General features: G+C 39.7%; 1 protein-coding gene across 9 annotated transcripts in view; it reads right to left on the bottom strand.

Annotated features, from left to right (window-relative positions):
- Positions 1–18,782, bottom strand: part of Catspere (catsper channel auxiliary subunit epsilon) — a 99,431-nt gene that overhangs the window by 57,180 nt on the left and 23,469 nt on the right. For all 9 annotated transcript variants that reach the window (XM_010642617.3, XM_010642621.3, XM_010642622.3 and 6 more), the window contains 3 exons: positions 14,846–14,952; positions 8,211–8,703; positions 5,219–5,696 (listed from right to left, as the gene is read on the bottom strand). In XM_010642617.3, the coding sequence (XP_010640919.1) occupies positions 5,219–5,696; positions 8,211–8,703; positions 14,846–14,952 (1,078 nt within the window). The remainder of the gene's footprint in view (positions 1–5,218; positions 5,697–8,210; positions 8,704–14,845; positions 14,953–18,782) is intronic.

The following is an 18,782-nucleotide window of genomic DNA, read 5'->3' as shown; positions in this document are numbered from 1 at the left end:
ATGCATACGTATATATGAATATGACATGAAAGCCAATTATTAAAAAGGCCTTCACATAGTAGTTGCAGAGATAGTGGGAGAGATATCTTTTCCAACTTATCTGCAAACCTTAACACAAAAGCAAGAATCATGAGAAAACAATGGAACAGGATGCCTCCCAAAAATTTGTAACTCCCTTAAAACTGATCTCACAGACATTGGAATGGATAAAATTTCAGACAAACTTATAGTTAAAATGAGCAAAGAGATACAAATATGAAGAAGCTGAATTATTTTTTAATTAAAAATGTTTTATGTAATACTGGGGATTGAGCCCAAGGCCTCCATACCACACTACATTCTCAGCCATTCTTTATTTTTTGACAGGTCATTAGTTGTCCAGGTTGGGCTTTAGTTTGTAATCTTCTAGCCCAGGCCTCCCAGTTGCTGGGATTACAGGCACATACCACCACGCCCAACTCAGCTGAATGAATGAATTATCAAAATGATCAATGAACTCAAAGAAGATACAAATAAGGAGCTGAATGAATTAAGGAACACAACAATGGATGTGAAATAACATTTTAGTAAAGAGATGTTCCAAAATAGAACAAAACAAAAACCCTGGAAATGAAAACTTCATTTAGTCAAATAAAAAACTCAGTTGAAAGTCTCAACAGTAGGGTTGATGAAGCAGAAGAAAGAATATCAGGGCTTGAAAACAGATGGATGTACTAGAATATTCAGACAATAGTAGAGAAAAAAGAACCAGAGTCAGTGAACACAATAGTCAAGGGCTCTTGGACAGCACTAAAAGACCAAATTTAATAATGATAGGCTTTAAGAAAGGTGAAGGCATATAGGCTAATGGCATAGGAAAACTATTCAGTGGCATTATAGCAGAAAATTTCCCAACATCTGGGGAATGAGATGGATATCCAGGTACTAGAAACATTTAGAACATCAAATAAATATGACCAGAAAATAACTCTTCATAATATGTTATAATCAAATTGCCAAAATTCAAAATAAAGAATATTAAAAATGCCACATCACTTGTAATAGCAAATCTATCAGAATAACAGCAAATTTCTCAAATGAAACTCTATAGACCTGTGAGGGTTGGAATGACGTATTTTAAGCCTTGAAAGAAAATAACTGCCAACTTAGATTAATAGAAAATGTAGGCCTATCCTTCAGATTTAAAGGAGAAAGAAAACCTTTCAAACTAAGTATAAACTGAAGAAATTTATGACCCTTAAGCCAGTATTGCAAAAGATACTTTAAGGGATCCTTAATACAGAAGACAAACATATCCTTGAGAGCAATGGACATAATAAATCTCATTAGAAGCATAGGTGTTTGAAAATCAGGAATAAGCCAAACATTAGAAAAACAACAAAATGATGGGAATTAGCACATATCTTTCAGTAATAACACTTTGCATAAGTGATCTTAATTCTTCAATTAAATGACAGACTGACAGACTGGATCTGAAAACAAGGCCCAACTTATGTTGCCTGCCAGAAACACATTTCACCTGCAAAGACATATACAGATCAAAAGTAAAAGGATGAAAAATGATACTCTGAAGAACTGGAGCTCTAAGGAAAATAAGTGTACCTGTACTTGTATTCAACAAAGCAGCCTTCTAGCGAGAAGAGACAAAGATCACTACCTATTGATAAGGAGAAAAATTCACTAAGAGAAAACAATTGTAAATATATATGCACTGAACATTGCCACACCCAATTTCATAAAGCACACTGTTTGACATAAGGGGACAGTTAGACCTCAGTAGAATCACTGTTGGTGACTTCAATACCTCACTCTTGAAAGAAGAGCTCAACCAGGCCCCTCCCCCTGCCAAATCAAAGAAACATAAATGGGCTTAACAAGCATCTAGAGTGACCCTACAACAGCAGAATATACATTCTTTTCAGCAGCTCACAAAACTTTCTCCAACATATACCACATTATAGGCCACAAAGTAAGTCTTAAAAATTACAAAAACTTAAAGCAATCTGAGGCAATCCTATCAGATCATAGTGAAGAAACTAGAAATCAACAGCACTGGAAACCACAGAAACTACACAAACACTTTTGATTGATCAGTGGATCATTAAAGAATACAGGGAGGAGAAATTAGAAAATTGGTAGAATAATGAAAACAGAACACAGCCAAATCTGTGGGTTGCAATGAAACAGTTCTAAGAGGGAAGTTTATAAGCATGAGTGCTTACGTTAGAAAAGCTGTGTGATTCCAAATAACATGATGCATTGCTAGATACTAGAAGAACAAGAACAAACCAAACCCCAAACCAGTAAAAGGAAATAAATAATGAAAATCAGAAAAGAAGTTAATGATACAGAGATTAAAAGACAATAAGAAACCCTTAGCCCAACTAATCAACAGAGAGAGAAGATCCAAATCAATACAATTAGAGATGAAAAGGCAAAATTACAACATTCACCACTGAAATCCAGGGGATTATTCAAAACTACTTTGAAAATTAATATTCTAATAAACTGGAACTTCTTGCAGGATGCCTTGCAAGCAGTCAATACTTAATGAACGTTTTTCCGTTTATTTAAATAGCACTGAGTGTACTAGACACTTTGACTAAAGCAGCAAATATAACAAAGTCACACAGAAATTACTTTGTTGTAGAAGATCCAACTAATAAGTGAGTGCGCATATAATTTGTTAGGTGATAAGTGCTGTGAACAAAAGAAAGAAATGTAAGGTAAAGAATAGGAAATCTTTCCGGGAAGACCTAGCAAGTAGCATTGCAACTGAGGTTTCTGCCCCCTCCAGAGAGCAGGATGAGTCTGAAAATAACCAGTGTTTCCTCCACTCTTACGCAGTCAGCTTCCATCAGCTAGGATGGGAGCACTGGACTACTGCTCTCCTTCTATACCCCAAATTACTGTAAGGGTACTTGTCCAGGAGTGCTACACTGTGGTTCATTTCCCCCAGTCATGCCATCATCCAGAGCCATGTCCATGACCTGGTGAACCAGAGCATCGCTCAGCCTTCCTATATCCTTGTAAATATGTTGGCATGAATGTTTTTCATATTGAGGCAAATGGGAGTATTTTGTACAAAGAACATGAAGGTATAGTTGCACAGTCCTGCACATATAGGTGAGAGCAAAGGTTCAACCCACTCAGGTTTCCCAAGAAACTGGAAAAGGGTTTAAAAGAAATAAATATCCATGCTAAAGCTGAAAGGAAAAAAGGTTAGTTCAAGGCCAGGAAGGGGCTCTCTGATAAAATGATATTTGGACTTCAAACTAGATTAAGTACAAAAGCCATGTTGCTATCAAGGTGAACAACATTCTTAGCGTAGTAACAGTAGATGGATTTCACTGAGTGAGATAGGAAGCCAAATAAGGGTTTTAAGTAGAGGGATAATTTGATTTTATGTACATTTTCAAAGGCTCACTCTGGCCCTTGGGTGAGCTGTAATCTAGTGGAGGGGGTGGAGTTGCAGGACTGGTAACAGAGAAATAACCTAAAACCCACTGTCTGTGTGGACCAGAGAGGAGAAGGCGTCACGTTTCAGATTCACCAATGGCTGTAGGATATGAAGGAGGAGGACTCAATGTTGATGTCAAGTTTTGTGATTGGAAAGACAGAAGAAAAAAATTGCTAGCTGCTAGATGAGGACAAGGGAAGAAACAGATAGAGGTAAAAGTGAAAGAGTCAAGCATGCGATTTTGGATGTGCTAAGTCTGAGATGCTCGCTTCTCGCTCGTGGTACGGAACCAGGGAGGCAGCTGGGAATGGGAGTGGGAAGTTCAGGCCAGGGGCCATGGCTGCCGAGCAAAGAGTGAGGACGAACAGAGCTCAGGTTTCCAAAAACTGAACTCTGAGATGCTTTGTGATTTAGGAATCATGGTGACGAGGATCGAAAAGAGGCTGAGGAGGAATAACTACTGAAGTTGGAAGAAGGCTGGAAAAAAATGTCTCCCAGAAACTGCCTTGGAAATAAAAAACCAAGAATAACTACTACTAATTGAAGGCTTAACACCTGCTAAACATTTTTCTAAGCATCTTATGTATAATCCCTTAACTAATCCACTGAGGGGTCTTAAAGTATAGATTAGAAAGCTGAGGCTTAGAGAGGTTAAATGACTTGTTTAGGGATTTGAATATAATTTTATCTAAATCTGCTATACTTAAAAAAAAATTTTAGTATATATTTGCGGTACATGATTTTTCCATTCCTTGTGTGGAGTTGGTACGTGCACATAGCACATCTTCAATGCTTTTATCGGACCCTTTCCCTTCCCTCCCTCCTTCCATCTCTCGATTCTCTTCCCATTTGAGAAAGATCTGTCCACTTCCTATTATCTATCTATTATTTTGCTCTTTAGCCATAATTTTGATTTCTCGAAGTAGAGAAACCATACAATATTTAAGCTTGTATGTCTGATTTGTCTCCCTTAACAGTAATGGCCTCAAGGTACATCCATTTTCCTACAAATAAAATCTACTGTACTTCTTTAAAGGTTGGGCTATGTCCTTCCAGAAGATATGTTAAAGTTCTAGTCCCCAGGACCACTTCAGAGTATGAGTTTGTTTGAATACAGGGTCATTACACATGTAGTTAATAAAGACGAGGCCTAGCAGAGTAGGGCCGGCCCCTAACCTCAGTGAAGGGTAAGGATTCTCTGTCTTGCAGCGGCTTCATTTCATTCTCGGTCTTGTCCTGTGCCCTTCTCCTCGTGGGTCTCTGTACCCACTTGGTCATCTGTGGTAAGGACGCCAATCATATTGGGTTAGGTTGGGGGCCTCCCACCAGAAACTAGGAGGAGGCAACGGAAGGGTCTCCGACAGAGGAGGAAACATGGCCCTATTTCACCTTGATTACTGACTTACGGCCTCCAGAGCTGTGTTGTGGTGCTTTGTTGTGAAACCCATAGGAAACTAAGCTAACAGTACAGCGCTCCCACCCACACTCACACAGTACATGTGAATTGCTTAGCCAGTGCGGGCTGATCGACCAAAATGAAATGGGAGTGGGGCTGAGTTCATCATTCTGCAACGTGAGATCATGGTTAATGTTAGATTTTTTAGATGTTAAAATGTTAGATTTTTAGATGGTATAAAGCATACATATCATTAGCCATCAAAAGCACCATATATTGGAACAGTTAAAATCACTATACCTTCATTATGAAAATTTTATAGTGAAATCTAGAATGATTTTAGCAGAATTGGGAAAGCTCACCTACATAAATGTCATGAATAACACTGTCTTTGGATAATGCTGACAGATTTCCATGTCCTGCAGATGTTTGTAGAACTCCGGTAGTAGTGAAATTTTGATAAGAGTAGTATACCTTATGTTTGTCCCATAGTATTAATTCTGGCATCCCTGACAATAGAAAACGTGGAATGAAAAAACTGGCAATGGGGACATCTAACACAAAGTCTTGAGGCACCCACTGCATCGAGTCTTCATTATAGATCACTATGTAAATCTTTTTGGTGTTGGTACACGTGATACAATAATTTAACAACACAGCAAGTTCCAGAGGGTGCCCGGTGTAGTCGATATTGTGTATTGTCAGAGTGCCACTTGGTGGAAGATTTAGAAGACTTTTCAGTTCTGCAGTAGTTATGATTTTGACAAATTTATTTTCAGAATACCCAAAGTAAATTTCATCTTCTGTCCAGATGGCAATGCTGCTTACAACTTTTACATTCTGTGAAAAATAATTGAAAATAATTTGTAAAACCTTTAACCACAATGACCAGTTTAAAACTTTAAAAATATAACCCACTACAGAGAAAGAACCAAGAGGAGATGTACAGAGATCAGACTGGTCACAAAGCAAGGGTATGAGTAATGATTACATAGATTAAGGTCTAAAATGTTGGCAAAAACCCTAAACTACTACTCATATTCTTTCCTGATCAACACGCTTCCAGCAGGGCTCAGTCGGGCCCAAATCTGGGCCTAAAGTCTTTGCTTCTGCAGTGGTTCACACATCCACAACCAACAGTATGAGAAAAGTCCATAAAAATTGCGGAGAAAAAGAAGTTTATTTTCAATTTTGCTAAATTAGGAGGGCAGCTATTGTGGCCCCCAGTCCAAGGCACAGAAGCCCTCCAATTTACAGACAGGTAGAACCAAAGCCAGGAAATATTGGAAAGTAGGTTTAGGCAAGCTTTGGCCTGGAGGGTGGGAAGTGGTGAATTCGCCTTAGCATCAGGCCTGGGGCTTGCTGGTTTACACTCTCAGCATGAAGAAGCTGGAAATGTAGCCTATCTCTTAAAAAAAAAAATCTAATTTTTAAAGATCCAATTTACCCTCTTGATTACAGCTGAACCTTTCTGTTTCTGAATAGCCGCTATCCTAGATTGGATGATAGCAACTTTCTGGTGTTTCATATCACTATGTCTTGTCATTTGATACACTCCCCTGGATTTTAATATTTTTATCTACTTAAATCTGTTAAACACATTTTATATTCTGTCAGTTCTAAAGCCTAATGTCCTTGAAGGGATTATTCTGGTCTTCGTTATTTCTGATGACTTCCACCACACCTTTTTTCACTATGGCTTTGGCCATGCTCGAATATGAGCTCAGTTTTGTCAGAAAAATAGTTTTAGACATTCTTCAAAGCCTGACTTGAGGGTTTGTTCTTTCAAAAAAGGATTTATGTTTGCTTTTGTTTGGTGCTTGTCTTAATGGCTTCATTGACCCTTATAAGCACTGTAAATTTGGGTTCCAAAGCAAATGTGAACTGGCTCCTGTGCATAAATTCCAAAGAAAAGTTTTTTCTCCCCTTCTAAAATTAAAGTGGACATAGTCTTCATCGTGTTGAGGACATTTTGAAGGTCTTTGCTTCATGCAAAAAGTTGAGATTCCTTACTTTTGCTTAGGCCTAAGGCTCTGTCTCTTGGCACCCGAGTTCTGATTATCTGGGATTGAGGTAGGACAGAAAAAATAAAAATAAGCAGAAAGGAGACAAGGAGAATTGTCCTTTTAAATAAAGCCACAGCTTTGGGATACAATCAAAGTTTCCCAAGTTTTGTGGGGTTTTTTTGTTTTGTTTTGTACCCGGGATCGAACTCTGGTCTTTGCACTTGTAAGACAGGCAGCAGAACCACTGAGCTAAATCCCCAGCCCCTTCCAAGTTTGTAATATTTTCTTCCCTTCAAGAAAACTTCACACACACACACACAGACACACACACACAGACACACACACACACACACACACACACACACACACACACACACAAATCCTAAGGGTTTTAAAGATATGATAAACCTCAAAATTTGGTTTATGCTATTCACCTGCAAATTGAGTCTCAACTTTTCCTCCCACAAACTTCTATCCTTGAGGAAGCAGCATTGTTAAGTGAGTAAAACATCTCTAAACTTCAAATGGTTTGCATTCTAATATAGCTCACCAAATGGGTAATCTCACAGATAGTAGAAAGACATATATGTCCTAGGTCACCCCAGACCATGATACAATCTCACTCTCTAAGTCCCTCTGCAAGCGTAATTCTGCCTGCCAAATAAAGCTTTCTGTGCCACTCACAGGTATTTCCTGAGATTATTTTCTGTGATGGGGGTCAGTGAACCTACACCTATGCCATGGGTGGTGGTGAACTGATGACCCCACCTCTTCTTCGGAGGGACCTCCATGGACCCCACATAATGACAGGATCCGCCCCTAGAGCACCTAATGTTATGGAGTTTGCTTGTTCTTCTGATCAGTGCTCTAGGGCACTCTTTTTTTCTCTCAGGATTTCTCTTAATTCCCTACTAGCCTGACAATGTAATTTTAAAAATACTTGCCATTTTTGTGCAGTATTTTAAGTGCTTTGTAGTGGAAAAGTTTCAGTATATCCTACCTACCACATTGTCTTAAATGGGAGATTTGGACCATTTTGGAGGGCACACAGAGTCTTTGGGGAAATTTTGTGGGGGGAGTCTTTTGCTCATATGAAAGTAATAAAAAGCCCCCACGATATGACAGAAACGCTCTGCACAGTACTATACAAGGCTAATTTTATTATTGATTATTTATTGTTGGAGATGCATCTTTATTCTCAGGACTCTAAGAAGTTGGGTCAATAAGCTTTTTACAGCCTTATATAAAATAACTATGCAAAATGCTTCATGCCACTAAATACAGTGTATGGCAAACACTGTACCTAAATATATATATATAATTCATATATATGTAATCTTTCACTAACCTTAATTATGTATTTGATCCAACACCATCTTCTTGACGTAATGCCAAGAATTTCACCCTCTGGCAGATGTTTCTCTCTTCCTAGTTTTGTCAGTTCTTTGGTATCTTTTAGGTAAAGAACACCATTTATTAGAAAATATATACTGTCACGCAGCAGGAGCACAGAATCCACATTGTGCCTTTCAGCGTCACTCAGGATGTTTGGAGGCACTGTGACTCTGGTCCAAGTGCTGAAGGAGTCATTTGTTTGAAAGGTTTCCATGTCAGTCACCACAACAACTAGTGAAGGAAAACAAGCATCCCAGGACAACATTAACTGGCTACCAGCTGGTGAAGTGATCGGTAAAAACCCAGGAATCTCAGGTTCGAGCCACACAGGAAAAGTCAGCAGAAAAGTAAAGTCTGCCACAAAGCAGTCTTGAAAAATCACTTGGTTTCCTCTAATATTTTTTATCACGTCATCTCTGGTCATTGGAAGAGTAACACGCCAGGTCCTAAATGGGGGGAAGGATAAAATCGTCTCTCTCTTCTCTGACCCATCTTTCAAAGTTTATCATCTTTCAGAAGAACTTATTTTTATTAACAGAGGCCTGGATAAAACAATACTAAAATGCTACCCCTGATCCATTTCTTTTCTTTCTTTACTCTGTCTCAAAGGAAATAATCTTAGGGCAGGAGGTGCATGCCTATAGTCCCAGCACTTGAGAGGTTGATGGAGGAAAATTGCCTTGAATTTGAGGCCAGCCCAGGCTACATAGTGAGACCCTGTCTCAAAAAAAATTTTTTAAAGGAAAATAATCTTACTCTTAATGGTCTTTATTTGCAATATGTCTCCATATTTTCAAATTAATATTCTTATTTTACTCTTTGTTAAAATACATGTTTTATACATTATCTATTGCCTTTGGATAAAGAAAATGCAGATATGTCTCTTATATACCTCGCTTACCCAGACATCTTCTCTTCCCGTTTCTCAAATTAGTTATATTGATTAGTTAATTCAATAGAGTCCTTATATGGTTATTAATATGTAAATATTACTAAGCCAACTACATTGTTATTATACTTTCTTTTACATAGATATTACATATATAATTTTTTATAACCTGTTTAAAATTGAAGTATTTTTTCAGATACGGTGGCACATATCTGTCATCCCAGCATTTACAGAAGCTAAGGCAGGAGGATCACAAATTTGAGTTCCAGGGCTGGGGATATAGCTCAGTGATTCTGCCACCTGCCTCACAAGCACAAGGTCCCAAGTTTGATCCCCGATACAAAAAAAAAAAAATTGAGTTCCACTTCTGCAACTTAGTGAGACCCTTTCTCAAAAGAAAAAATTAAAAAGGGGTTGAGGATATAGCTCAATGGTAGAGCACCATTGGGTCCAAATCTCAGTATAAAAAAAAAAAAAGTTAATGTTCTGTGTAGGACTTACAGTGTCTGAGGACAGGAGAAAATAATGTACCAGTTCAAAGAGAGGGAATAAATTCACTCTTCCACACTTTGGCTGTAGTCAGGCCCTCAGTTGATTTCACCATGCCCAACAACATTGGTGAGGGCTATTTTCGTTAGCTAGTCTACTAATTCAAATGCTCATCTTTTCCAGAAACATTCTTACAGATATATCCAGAAATAATACTTTACCAACACTCTGGGCAACCTTTAGCCATCATGTTGATACATAAAACTAACCACCAAAAGTCTACCCCTTGCCAATGTGGTACACCTGTGGTCTCCTTAATCCATATGTGATCTCCAAATAAAGACAATAATACATTCATAACACCACCTAACATGATACAAACATTCATCTGTGTTGTTTCAACGATAATGTAACACTTCCTTCCCCAGAAGAGGCAATGAAGTCTTTGAGTGATAGTCACTTTTCTCCTGATAGCCTGCAACTAAAATACTACAGTGCAACATTAACACGTAAACATAAAGTAGTACATCTTGGGTTACATGGTAAGGCAGTGATGGTGAACCTTCTAAAGCTTTCAATGATCTGATCAGTCCCCTGAGCATGTGTGCCCTAGGTCTCCCACCACTGTGATAAGGGAATCCGGGAGGAAAGACAGAGATTTCTGCTTAATATATGCATACTGTTAGTCAGCTTTGTGTCACTGCAGTGAACTATCTGAGGCAGCTAATTTAATTTTTTAAAAAGGCTTATTTAGCTCACAGTCTTGGTAGCTGAAATTCCAAATAGGATAGTGTAGGCTCTGGAAAGTCCCCATGTAGATGGCAGGAATGGAAGAATGATCACATAGCAAGACAAGAAAGGGTAGGGACCCAGGCTTGCTTTTTTCTTAAAATAACAACTCACTTTAGATTCAAGAATCACATGAAAAATCACTGAATTCCTTTCAAGAGCAGGGCCTTCAAGGCCTCCTTCTAGGCCCTGTGTCTTAAAGGTTCCATAGCACCTCTCAGTCAATACCACCATCATCCTAAGGACCAAGCCTCCAAGTACACGGGCCTTTGGGAGAAACCTAAAGCATATCCAAGCCACAACACACGCAGACATATTCACCAGAAAAGGAGGGCATACTCATGATAATCACAGTCCTCATTCTTATAACTGGTTATGTGTTTTTATATAGTACTTATAACTATCTTCTACTGCCCATTGTATATTCTCTTTGCCTTCAGCAAGCAACTTAGTTGGTAATGATTCTTCACCTGGGGCCTAGGGGTAAACCTTCTTTCCTGAAGGGTCAGAGTCATTAGCAGTCTTGGCGGAATTGGGTGGTTGTTGTTTCCCATTGATCTTGATCATAGGGTGTGATAATACTAAGAGATACTCTTTCGGATCTCTTGTACTTCAGACATACTCTTCTTTACTTACATGGTAGAATAGTAGTACAACTTCTCCTTGGCTTTCTGGATCAATCACTCCAGCCAACAAAATAACTTCCTTTGCTGGCTGTCTCAGACTTATGAGGACCCCAAGTGGTCAAGTGGCAGTTTTAAATTCCAGTCAACAACATCGTTGTGTTTCCTGGTAGAAGTGTTCCTCCCTCTGGAAATAAAATTTCCATGGAACAGGGAGCAAAAATCGGCTAGTTGGGCATAAGGAGTAACAGCGAGTTCCACTTCCACCCCTCAATTCCTAGATTTGAGAAACTAGACTGTTAAAGAAATACCATTGGATACTGATTTAGAGTACAGAAAGCTTTTTGGTAAGCTTTTCTCAGGCCCTTGAGGTGCTGCCACGTAGGTGTTCTGTAACTGAGCCTTCAAAAGACCTTTCCATGATTCTATCATGCCAACTGCTTCAGAACACTGGGGAACATGAAGTGGGCAGTGAATTCCAGGAACATGGGTACAGCGTTGCCTTCTTGGATATAAAGGGATAAGCAGTGTTATGCGGAATACCACGATGGTGGAAAAGGCCTTGATTCAGAATGTCTGTTCTAGTAAAGCAAAACACTGCCCCTTCCATGATGGAAGCAGCTACATGTAGTCTAGATACTAGTTTATAGCACCTAGGAAATGGTGTCATACTGAGAGTTCAGAGTTGGTTTCTGATGTTGGCAGAGTGGGTATTCAGAAGTGGCTGTAGTCAAGTTATCTTGGTGAGTGAAAGCCTATGTTGCTAGGCCTATGCATAACCTCCATCCCTGCTCTCATGGCCATTTTGCACATGAGACACTGGCAATGACAGCAGTGGCTGGGGAAGAAGCTAACTAGCATCCATGGAATGTGTCAACCAGTCCATGGTTATTAACCTTCCTCTGCTGAGGTTATCTTTGGGTGAGCGTTCACATGGAACACAAATATCTTCACATATTTTGTCCATGCAGAGTTTATCCATATACTTCTTTCCCAAAATTATTTGGGGAAGTGTGGGGGAGGTGTACTCTTGTAGGTCACAGTCCCAGTGACCCACTTCTTCTGCCCAGCCCCACTTTCTAACATCACATTTAGCTTAGTGTCCTCATGATCTAATCACTTTCCGAAAGGTCCACACATGTGAGTTTGGGGGGTCATTCTTGATATAAGCAACAGCATTCTGCCCCAACCCCCAAAAGACTCATGTACATCTCCGTATGCAAAGTGCCTTAATTCATCTCTAAGAGTCTTAATAGTTTTGTCTCTGCTGAAAAGTCCAAGTCCAAAGTTTCCTCTGAGACTCAAAGCAAACTCTTAGCTATGTGTCTCTATAAATATCAAAAATTAAATGCTGACGTAGGGTGGCACAGGATAAACGTTTCCATTCCAATAGGAGGAATAGGGGGATAGGAAAAAAATTGGACTAAAGCAAGAGAAAAACCCAGCAGGGCAAGCATTATATCCCACAGCTCCATGTTTAACACCTGGGGTAAGCTGCAGTGAGATGTAAACTACAAAGGACTTAGGCAGCTGCCCTTATGGAAGTACTGGTTACAGACCATATGGATACTGTCTTGGGTGGCTTTTCTAGCTGCCTGTGACTATCCTTAGCTTATCTTACATATATATTCATGGCATCTCCAGCTTCTGTGGGTCTTCACTCCACTTCTGGATTTACTCTTATAGCAGCTGCCCTCTCAGGCATCCCAGACCTTCTCCTGAAATCTGGATAGAAACCTCTCTGATTACACAACACTTGCATTCTTCATGCCAGTAAAGTCAGCTCCACATGAATGATGCCAAAGTCTGCCACCAGCTCAAACAGTAGCTTGGCCCACTTGGATCATGATTGCAGAGGCCTCTGAGTGCCTGCACAGCTGAGCACTATAAACCGAATCCTGGGGATTCAATTCCCTAGGTGGCCCTTCTTGAGCACAGGAGCTTGGTCTCTTCTCAAATGAAAGCTTCACAGCTTGTACATTTGTGCGTGCCAAGGTTAGAGTCTTGCAGATTTCTGAGGTGCCCTCTAGGTACTTTTCCTATTGTCCTAATGCAAAGAACTTGGTTTCTTTTCAATGCTAAGCTTTTCAGCAAGCAAGCTGTCCCACGACAAAATTTACAGACCCCAGCATTACAGGGACTTCCTTTCTGGCCACCAGCACAATCTTTCAAATTATTAAGCTCTGGTTACTGGTCCTAATTCTCATGGTAGATATACTACCTAAATGCTGCCAGAAGTACTCATGCCATAGTCTTAACATTGGTCTACCTTGAAATTTCCTTGACCAGATTAATTAGTCTACCATGCTTAATCTCAGTCTCCTGAAAAGTCTCAGGGTAAGAGTAAAATGTAGACAAATTATCTACCAAAGCATTACATACATGGTCTTGAGTCCAACTGATAATTGAGTCCTTGTTCTCAACTGAAACCTCCTGAACCTGGTCTTTACTGTCTGCACTTATATGAGCATTCTGGTCTTCTGGGGCCAACCAGAATTTCCTGTTAATACTGGTTTACATTATTCTAGGGTCTTCCTAGAAGGGATTTCCAAACTTTTCCAAACTCTTTCTATAAACTAGTTCTAGAGGCTTCTAAACCACATGGTCAGTAGTCGCAGTAATGACCCCACTTCTCTGGTGCCAAACTCTGTCTTGGCCAGTCACTTTCTCATTGCTGGGACAAAATACCTGACACCACAACTTAAAGGTCTATTTTGGCTAATGTTTCAATAGTTTCTCTGTTTGCTTCTCTTCCACATTAACTGCTGTTATGGCTTATATCTAGATGTTACCCCCAAAGTCTTATGCATTCATAGGTAGGGCTTTTGGGAGTGATGATGGGTGTATGATACTGGATAAGTCTGCTAATTGATTTATCATAGTTCTGGGTATGAATGATGGACCCACTGAAGAGTGAAGACACACCCTGGGTGTGGTTGGCACCAGCCAATAGGTTTATAGCCCAGATGGACTAAAAAGGGAAAGAAGAGGGAAGCCTTGCTGCCTCCTACCTGCCATGCCATGAACATTTTTCCTCTTCCGTGCCCCTTTGCAGCATTGCTCTGCCTCAGAACCAGCCGACTACAGACTAAAACCTCTACAAACTGTGAGCTAAAATAAACCTCTCCTCCTTTAACTAGTCAGGGTCTGGTATGTTGTCCTAGGAAGAAGAAAGTAACTAAGACCACTGCAATGTCATTCAAGGCAGTAATTCTATCCTTTTTAGTTATAGTTATAAGCACCTTGCCCCATACCTACGTGCTCAGTGAATTAAGAAAGGTTATTTATACCTCATGGTAATTTACCAATTCTAACAGTATCAGATTGTTAATTCTCAGGTACAATTTTTGGCGTGTGTGTGTGTGTGTGTGTGTGTGTGTGTGTGTACATCTATTACCCGTGTGGCCCACTGTAATTAGTCAGCAGAACAATTGGAGATATTGCCAGGATTTGTCACCATACTGAGTGAACCTTTTTAAAAAACAAGGTATGAAACTGTCATTCAAGAAGTAACTAGCATTTTCTGAGTTGGTAATTTTTTGTACCATAAAAGAAATTCCTTGGAAATTACACAAAAGGCATGTTCCATAAAATTCCACTACGGTTTATAAACTATTTTAAGATTTGGATTTTTTTGAATTTTAAAGCTGAGCTTTACGTGCAAACTTTTTAAAATAAAGTACCAGGGCTGGGGATTTAGCTCAGTGGTTCTGCCACCTGCTTCCCAGGCATAAGGACCCAAGTTCAATCCCCCGTACCAAAAATAAATAAATAAATAATAAAATAAAAATAAAGTACCAGTTTATCAGTTTGTTATCTGGAGTATAAGTTTTCCTCCTAATTGTTGTGTATATGATAGGCTTCTGCCCCAGGATGGCAAAATGGTTGGTTAATATTCTGGAATGCTGTAAAAATAAAATGAAATTTCTCTTGTTATTCTCTTCAAAGTCAAAAGTATTCTGAAATTACATCATTAAGACATTGTTTACATTTACAAATTTGCCATATTGTCAAGATCTAGCCTTTTAAAAATTATTTAACCAACTCCTCATTAGAACTTTATGAATTACAAAAAAGTCACAGTTTCCAACATGTCAAAACACCATATGCAGTTAGAATCCTATATGAACTGCTACTTTGGAGATACTTAAGTATACAACCGTAAATTTTAATCTCAATAAAATATACAATACAGTTCATAAAGCCAATTTGTTAGAAGTCTTTCTATAGAATCCTTGTCTTCAAAAGGTTGTACTGTTTCAAGGAAGCTTTCATATGATATCCAGAGGAGCTAAGAAAACATTTCCTTTGAATTCAGATATCCCCTCTCTTTCTTGAGATATCATATCTGGATTTTTCCTGTTGAGGTATATATTATGCCTTATATGTAAATGTGCCCCCGTGCCTCATGTGCTAATAAGTGGTGCTTTTGGGATCGTATGTGACAGTGGATCATAGATAGGTGTATGATACTGAATTTGTCCACTGACGAGTTTATAGCTGGATGGCATGGTGGGGGAAAAGCCTGGTAGGAAGAGGTGGGGTCACTACAGCATGGCCTGGAAGGACACATATACTTCCTACCTTGATGGTTTCTCCTTCCTGCCCGCCATGCCGGGAGCTCTTTCTCCTTTGCCGTGCCCCTCTGCCATGCCATCTGCCTTGGAGCCAGCGGACTGTGAGTCAAAATAAGCCTCTCCTCCTTTAAGTTGTGAGTGTTGCATATATTGTGTCGCAGCAATGAGAAAGTAACTAAGAATAAAGGCAACTGTTTTGATGGGAAATTCTTTGAATAAAAATTCAGGTAATATGGGCTGTACTTCCATCTCAGCCCTCCAACCCTGCTCTTGTTTAATTCCAGAGCAGTACTTTGAGAGTGAGAGAATATATTCTTGGAGATCTGGAACTGCCTAATAGGAGAACCTAACCTATTTGAGGGAGTAAGAAATAATGGTCCTGGAAGGCATCCTTGGGGAATATATATTTAACGAGATATAGGTTTGCCTAATTCTTAATAAATTACAGATATTTTAATTTTGTTTCTGAAAACTGTATTCACTTTTTAGAATTTTAAGTACAAATCCCTTCCCTGTAAATATAAAAGCACTCTTTGTATTTTTTCTCTTTTACATAATAGTTTTACAAGATAATACATTTTTACAATCAGCCCATGTGGATACAACTTTGCAACTTGGCAGAAACAAAATTTAAACTGGAACTGATCGTGCTGGTTGGGCGCATCTCAGACAGCTTTAGCAAATGCATTCAGGCTCCCAGCTGGCTCCCTTCATGACCCAAGCCCTGTCCTCCTGTCCTCTGGGACAGGGCTGGGTGACGCAGGTGATGGCTGTCCTTTCTCAGCCTTCTGCAAGGAGGTAGAGTGGGAGACTGACCTGGCTGATGGGTGTATACACACACACCTAGATTCAGTTACAGCAGTGACATTTGGACGTGCAACAGAAAATCTTAACAGTAAACACAATCTGTAAGTCATAGCCAATTTTAAATAGCAAAGTTTAACAATAAGGTTACTTGTCTTTTAATTAAAAATAAACAGTGAAACATCTGTATTAGTTCATCTTTAGTGCCAATCATAGGTGTGGGATTTAGCCAGGACTGCACTTTTTAAAAGTAATACATGCTGGGCATTTAGCTCAGCGGTTCGGTGGCCTGCCTTGCAAGCACAAGGACCCGAGTTCAATCCACGGTACCAAAAAAAAAAAAAAAAAGTAATACATACTTTTGCTTATCTTACAAAAAAGGGACATATCCCATAAAATCCTAGATGCTAAAAAGCATTTTTAATATAGCAGACAATAAGACAGAAATAAAATGTAACAATGCACGCTTATAGAAAAAAATGTTTTAAAAAAGTTAAGATAATAATGTCAACAAGATTCAAAACACACTTTTTCCATTAAGAGTAGAGTTCATAGTCATTAGAGATAATTTTAAAAATATAGAAAATATTGCAGAATTGATAATGGTGGCCAACCAGGTGCAAATATATAGGCTGAGTGTTCTGAATCTGTGCTGAAGAAAAGCAGTTACCCCGAGGCAGGGGTGAAAGAGCAAATCTGATATAGGAGGATAAATAAAAAATCCAACCGGATTAAAACCCAGTGGTTGGAGAGTGGGTGAAGGGAACCTACCACTCCCGGATCACAGTACCCCGTGCCCCAGCCCAGACCCAGCACACACACCAGTGTGGGAAATGACAGGACTGAGGGAGGGTGTGTCAGCCTTTCAGCAGTGGCCTGGCAGACTGAACACACTGGCAGTCACACTGTCCTGCTCACTGAGTGCCGTGACGTGAGACATTTCCAACTTGGGGACTCGAAGCTGAAGACAGGCAGGAAGTAGCCAGCAGTGGGACTTCCTTTGCCTTTTTATTCCATTCAGGCTATGAGACTATTTGTTGGTGCTACCCACATCCATGGTGGGCTTTCCAATTATCTACACCTAGAAAAATGCTAAACCATTCAGTGCACTCATTTAGTTATCACACACCAGGATCCAGCCACTCTCAAAAGCCCCACCTATGAGCCCGTGAGGCTTTGAGGGAGGCATCTAGATATAATCCATAACGGGAGATTAACAAGCCAGGGGGAAGCTCTGGCCAGTGAGGGTTGGAAGCCCTTCTGTTCTCTGTGAAGCTGACTCGGTGGATAATTTAAAGATATATTCTACATGGCCTACTTGGAGGGGTCAGTGAAATTTAGCTTCAGAGGTGTTTAGTAGTGGTAGCTTTAACACTACATTTCCAGGGAGTAGAGGGTACAATTCAGTGGAGAGCACCTGCCTAAAATGTGCAAGGCCCTGAGCTCAGTCCCTAGTCCCACAAAAACAAAAAATGACAAGTAGATCAATCAGATTTCCTTCCTTCCCTGTTACATTTCCCCCATCGACTAATTAATCACACTTAGGGCCACTCAAGTGAAAAAATAAAAGCAAAAACAAAAAAATTCAACTTTATGATGTTTCTAAGATACATATTGAAAATGAGGATATAAAAAGCTGAAGCGGAAGGAGAAAAATGTAAACACATACATTCACTTTCTTAAAAAAATCTTGTTTCACTGTACACAGAGAGGAGATAAGAATGGGCTGGGGATTAGGCTCAGTGGTTCTGCCGCCTGCCGCACAAGCACAAAGGCCCAAGTTTGATCCCAGGTACCACTAAAACAAAAAAAAAAAAAAAAAAAAAAAGAAGAAGAAGAAGAAGAATGGACTGAGGTTCAAAGATAGAAACAAATACAAGAATGAGTCAAAGACAAGGGATTATTTATTTAGTGGTCAGAGTCACAGACGGCTAAAGAAGAGAATGAAGAGTGATGAGCCTAGGATAGGAGTTCAGGGTCTGTTTCTCACACTGCTTGTGTGTGTGTGTGTGTGTGTGTGCTCGCGTGCGGGTGTGTAAAATAACAAACATTTTTTGCATTTTTACCATAACTATTAATTGATCAAGACAGCAGCATCAAAATAACCCTTTTAAATGCTTTGGTCCTGACAAGCATCTTGGAGGCACTTGGATGCCGAAAACATGAGTGAGTGTTATCTAGACAGAGCAGAGTGGGCAGTGGATGGAGAAGGAACTGCACAAGCACAGACACAGGTGCGCACTGTGGGCAGGAAGTGTGTCCCGGGAGATGGCAGAGTTCAGCCGCTAGAGGAAGACACGGAGGGAACTGAGGCCAGGGAACAGTGCTAAAGACAGGCACCCAGGCTTTTGTAT

Source organism: Fukomys damarensis, unplaced genomic scaffold, assembly GCF_012274545.1.
Source record: "Fukomys damarensis isolate Sample0158 unplaced genomic scaffold, DMR_v1.0_HiC HiC_scaffold_11, whole genome shotgun sequence".
Taxonomy (NCBI): Eukaryota; Metazoa; Chordata; class Mammalia; order Rodentia; family Bathyergidae; genus Fukomys; species Fukomys damarensis.
This window is presented reverse-complemented; position numbering and strand designations above follow the sequence as displayed.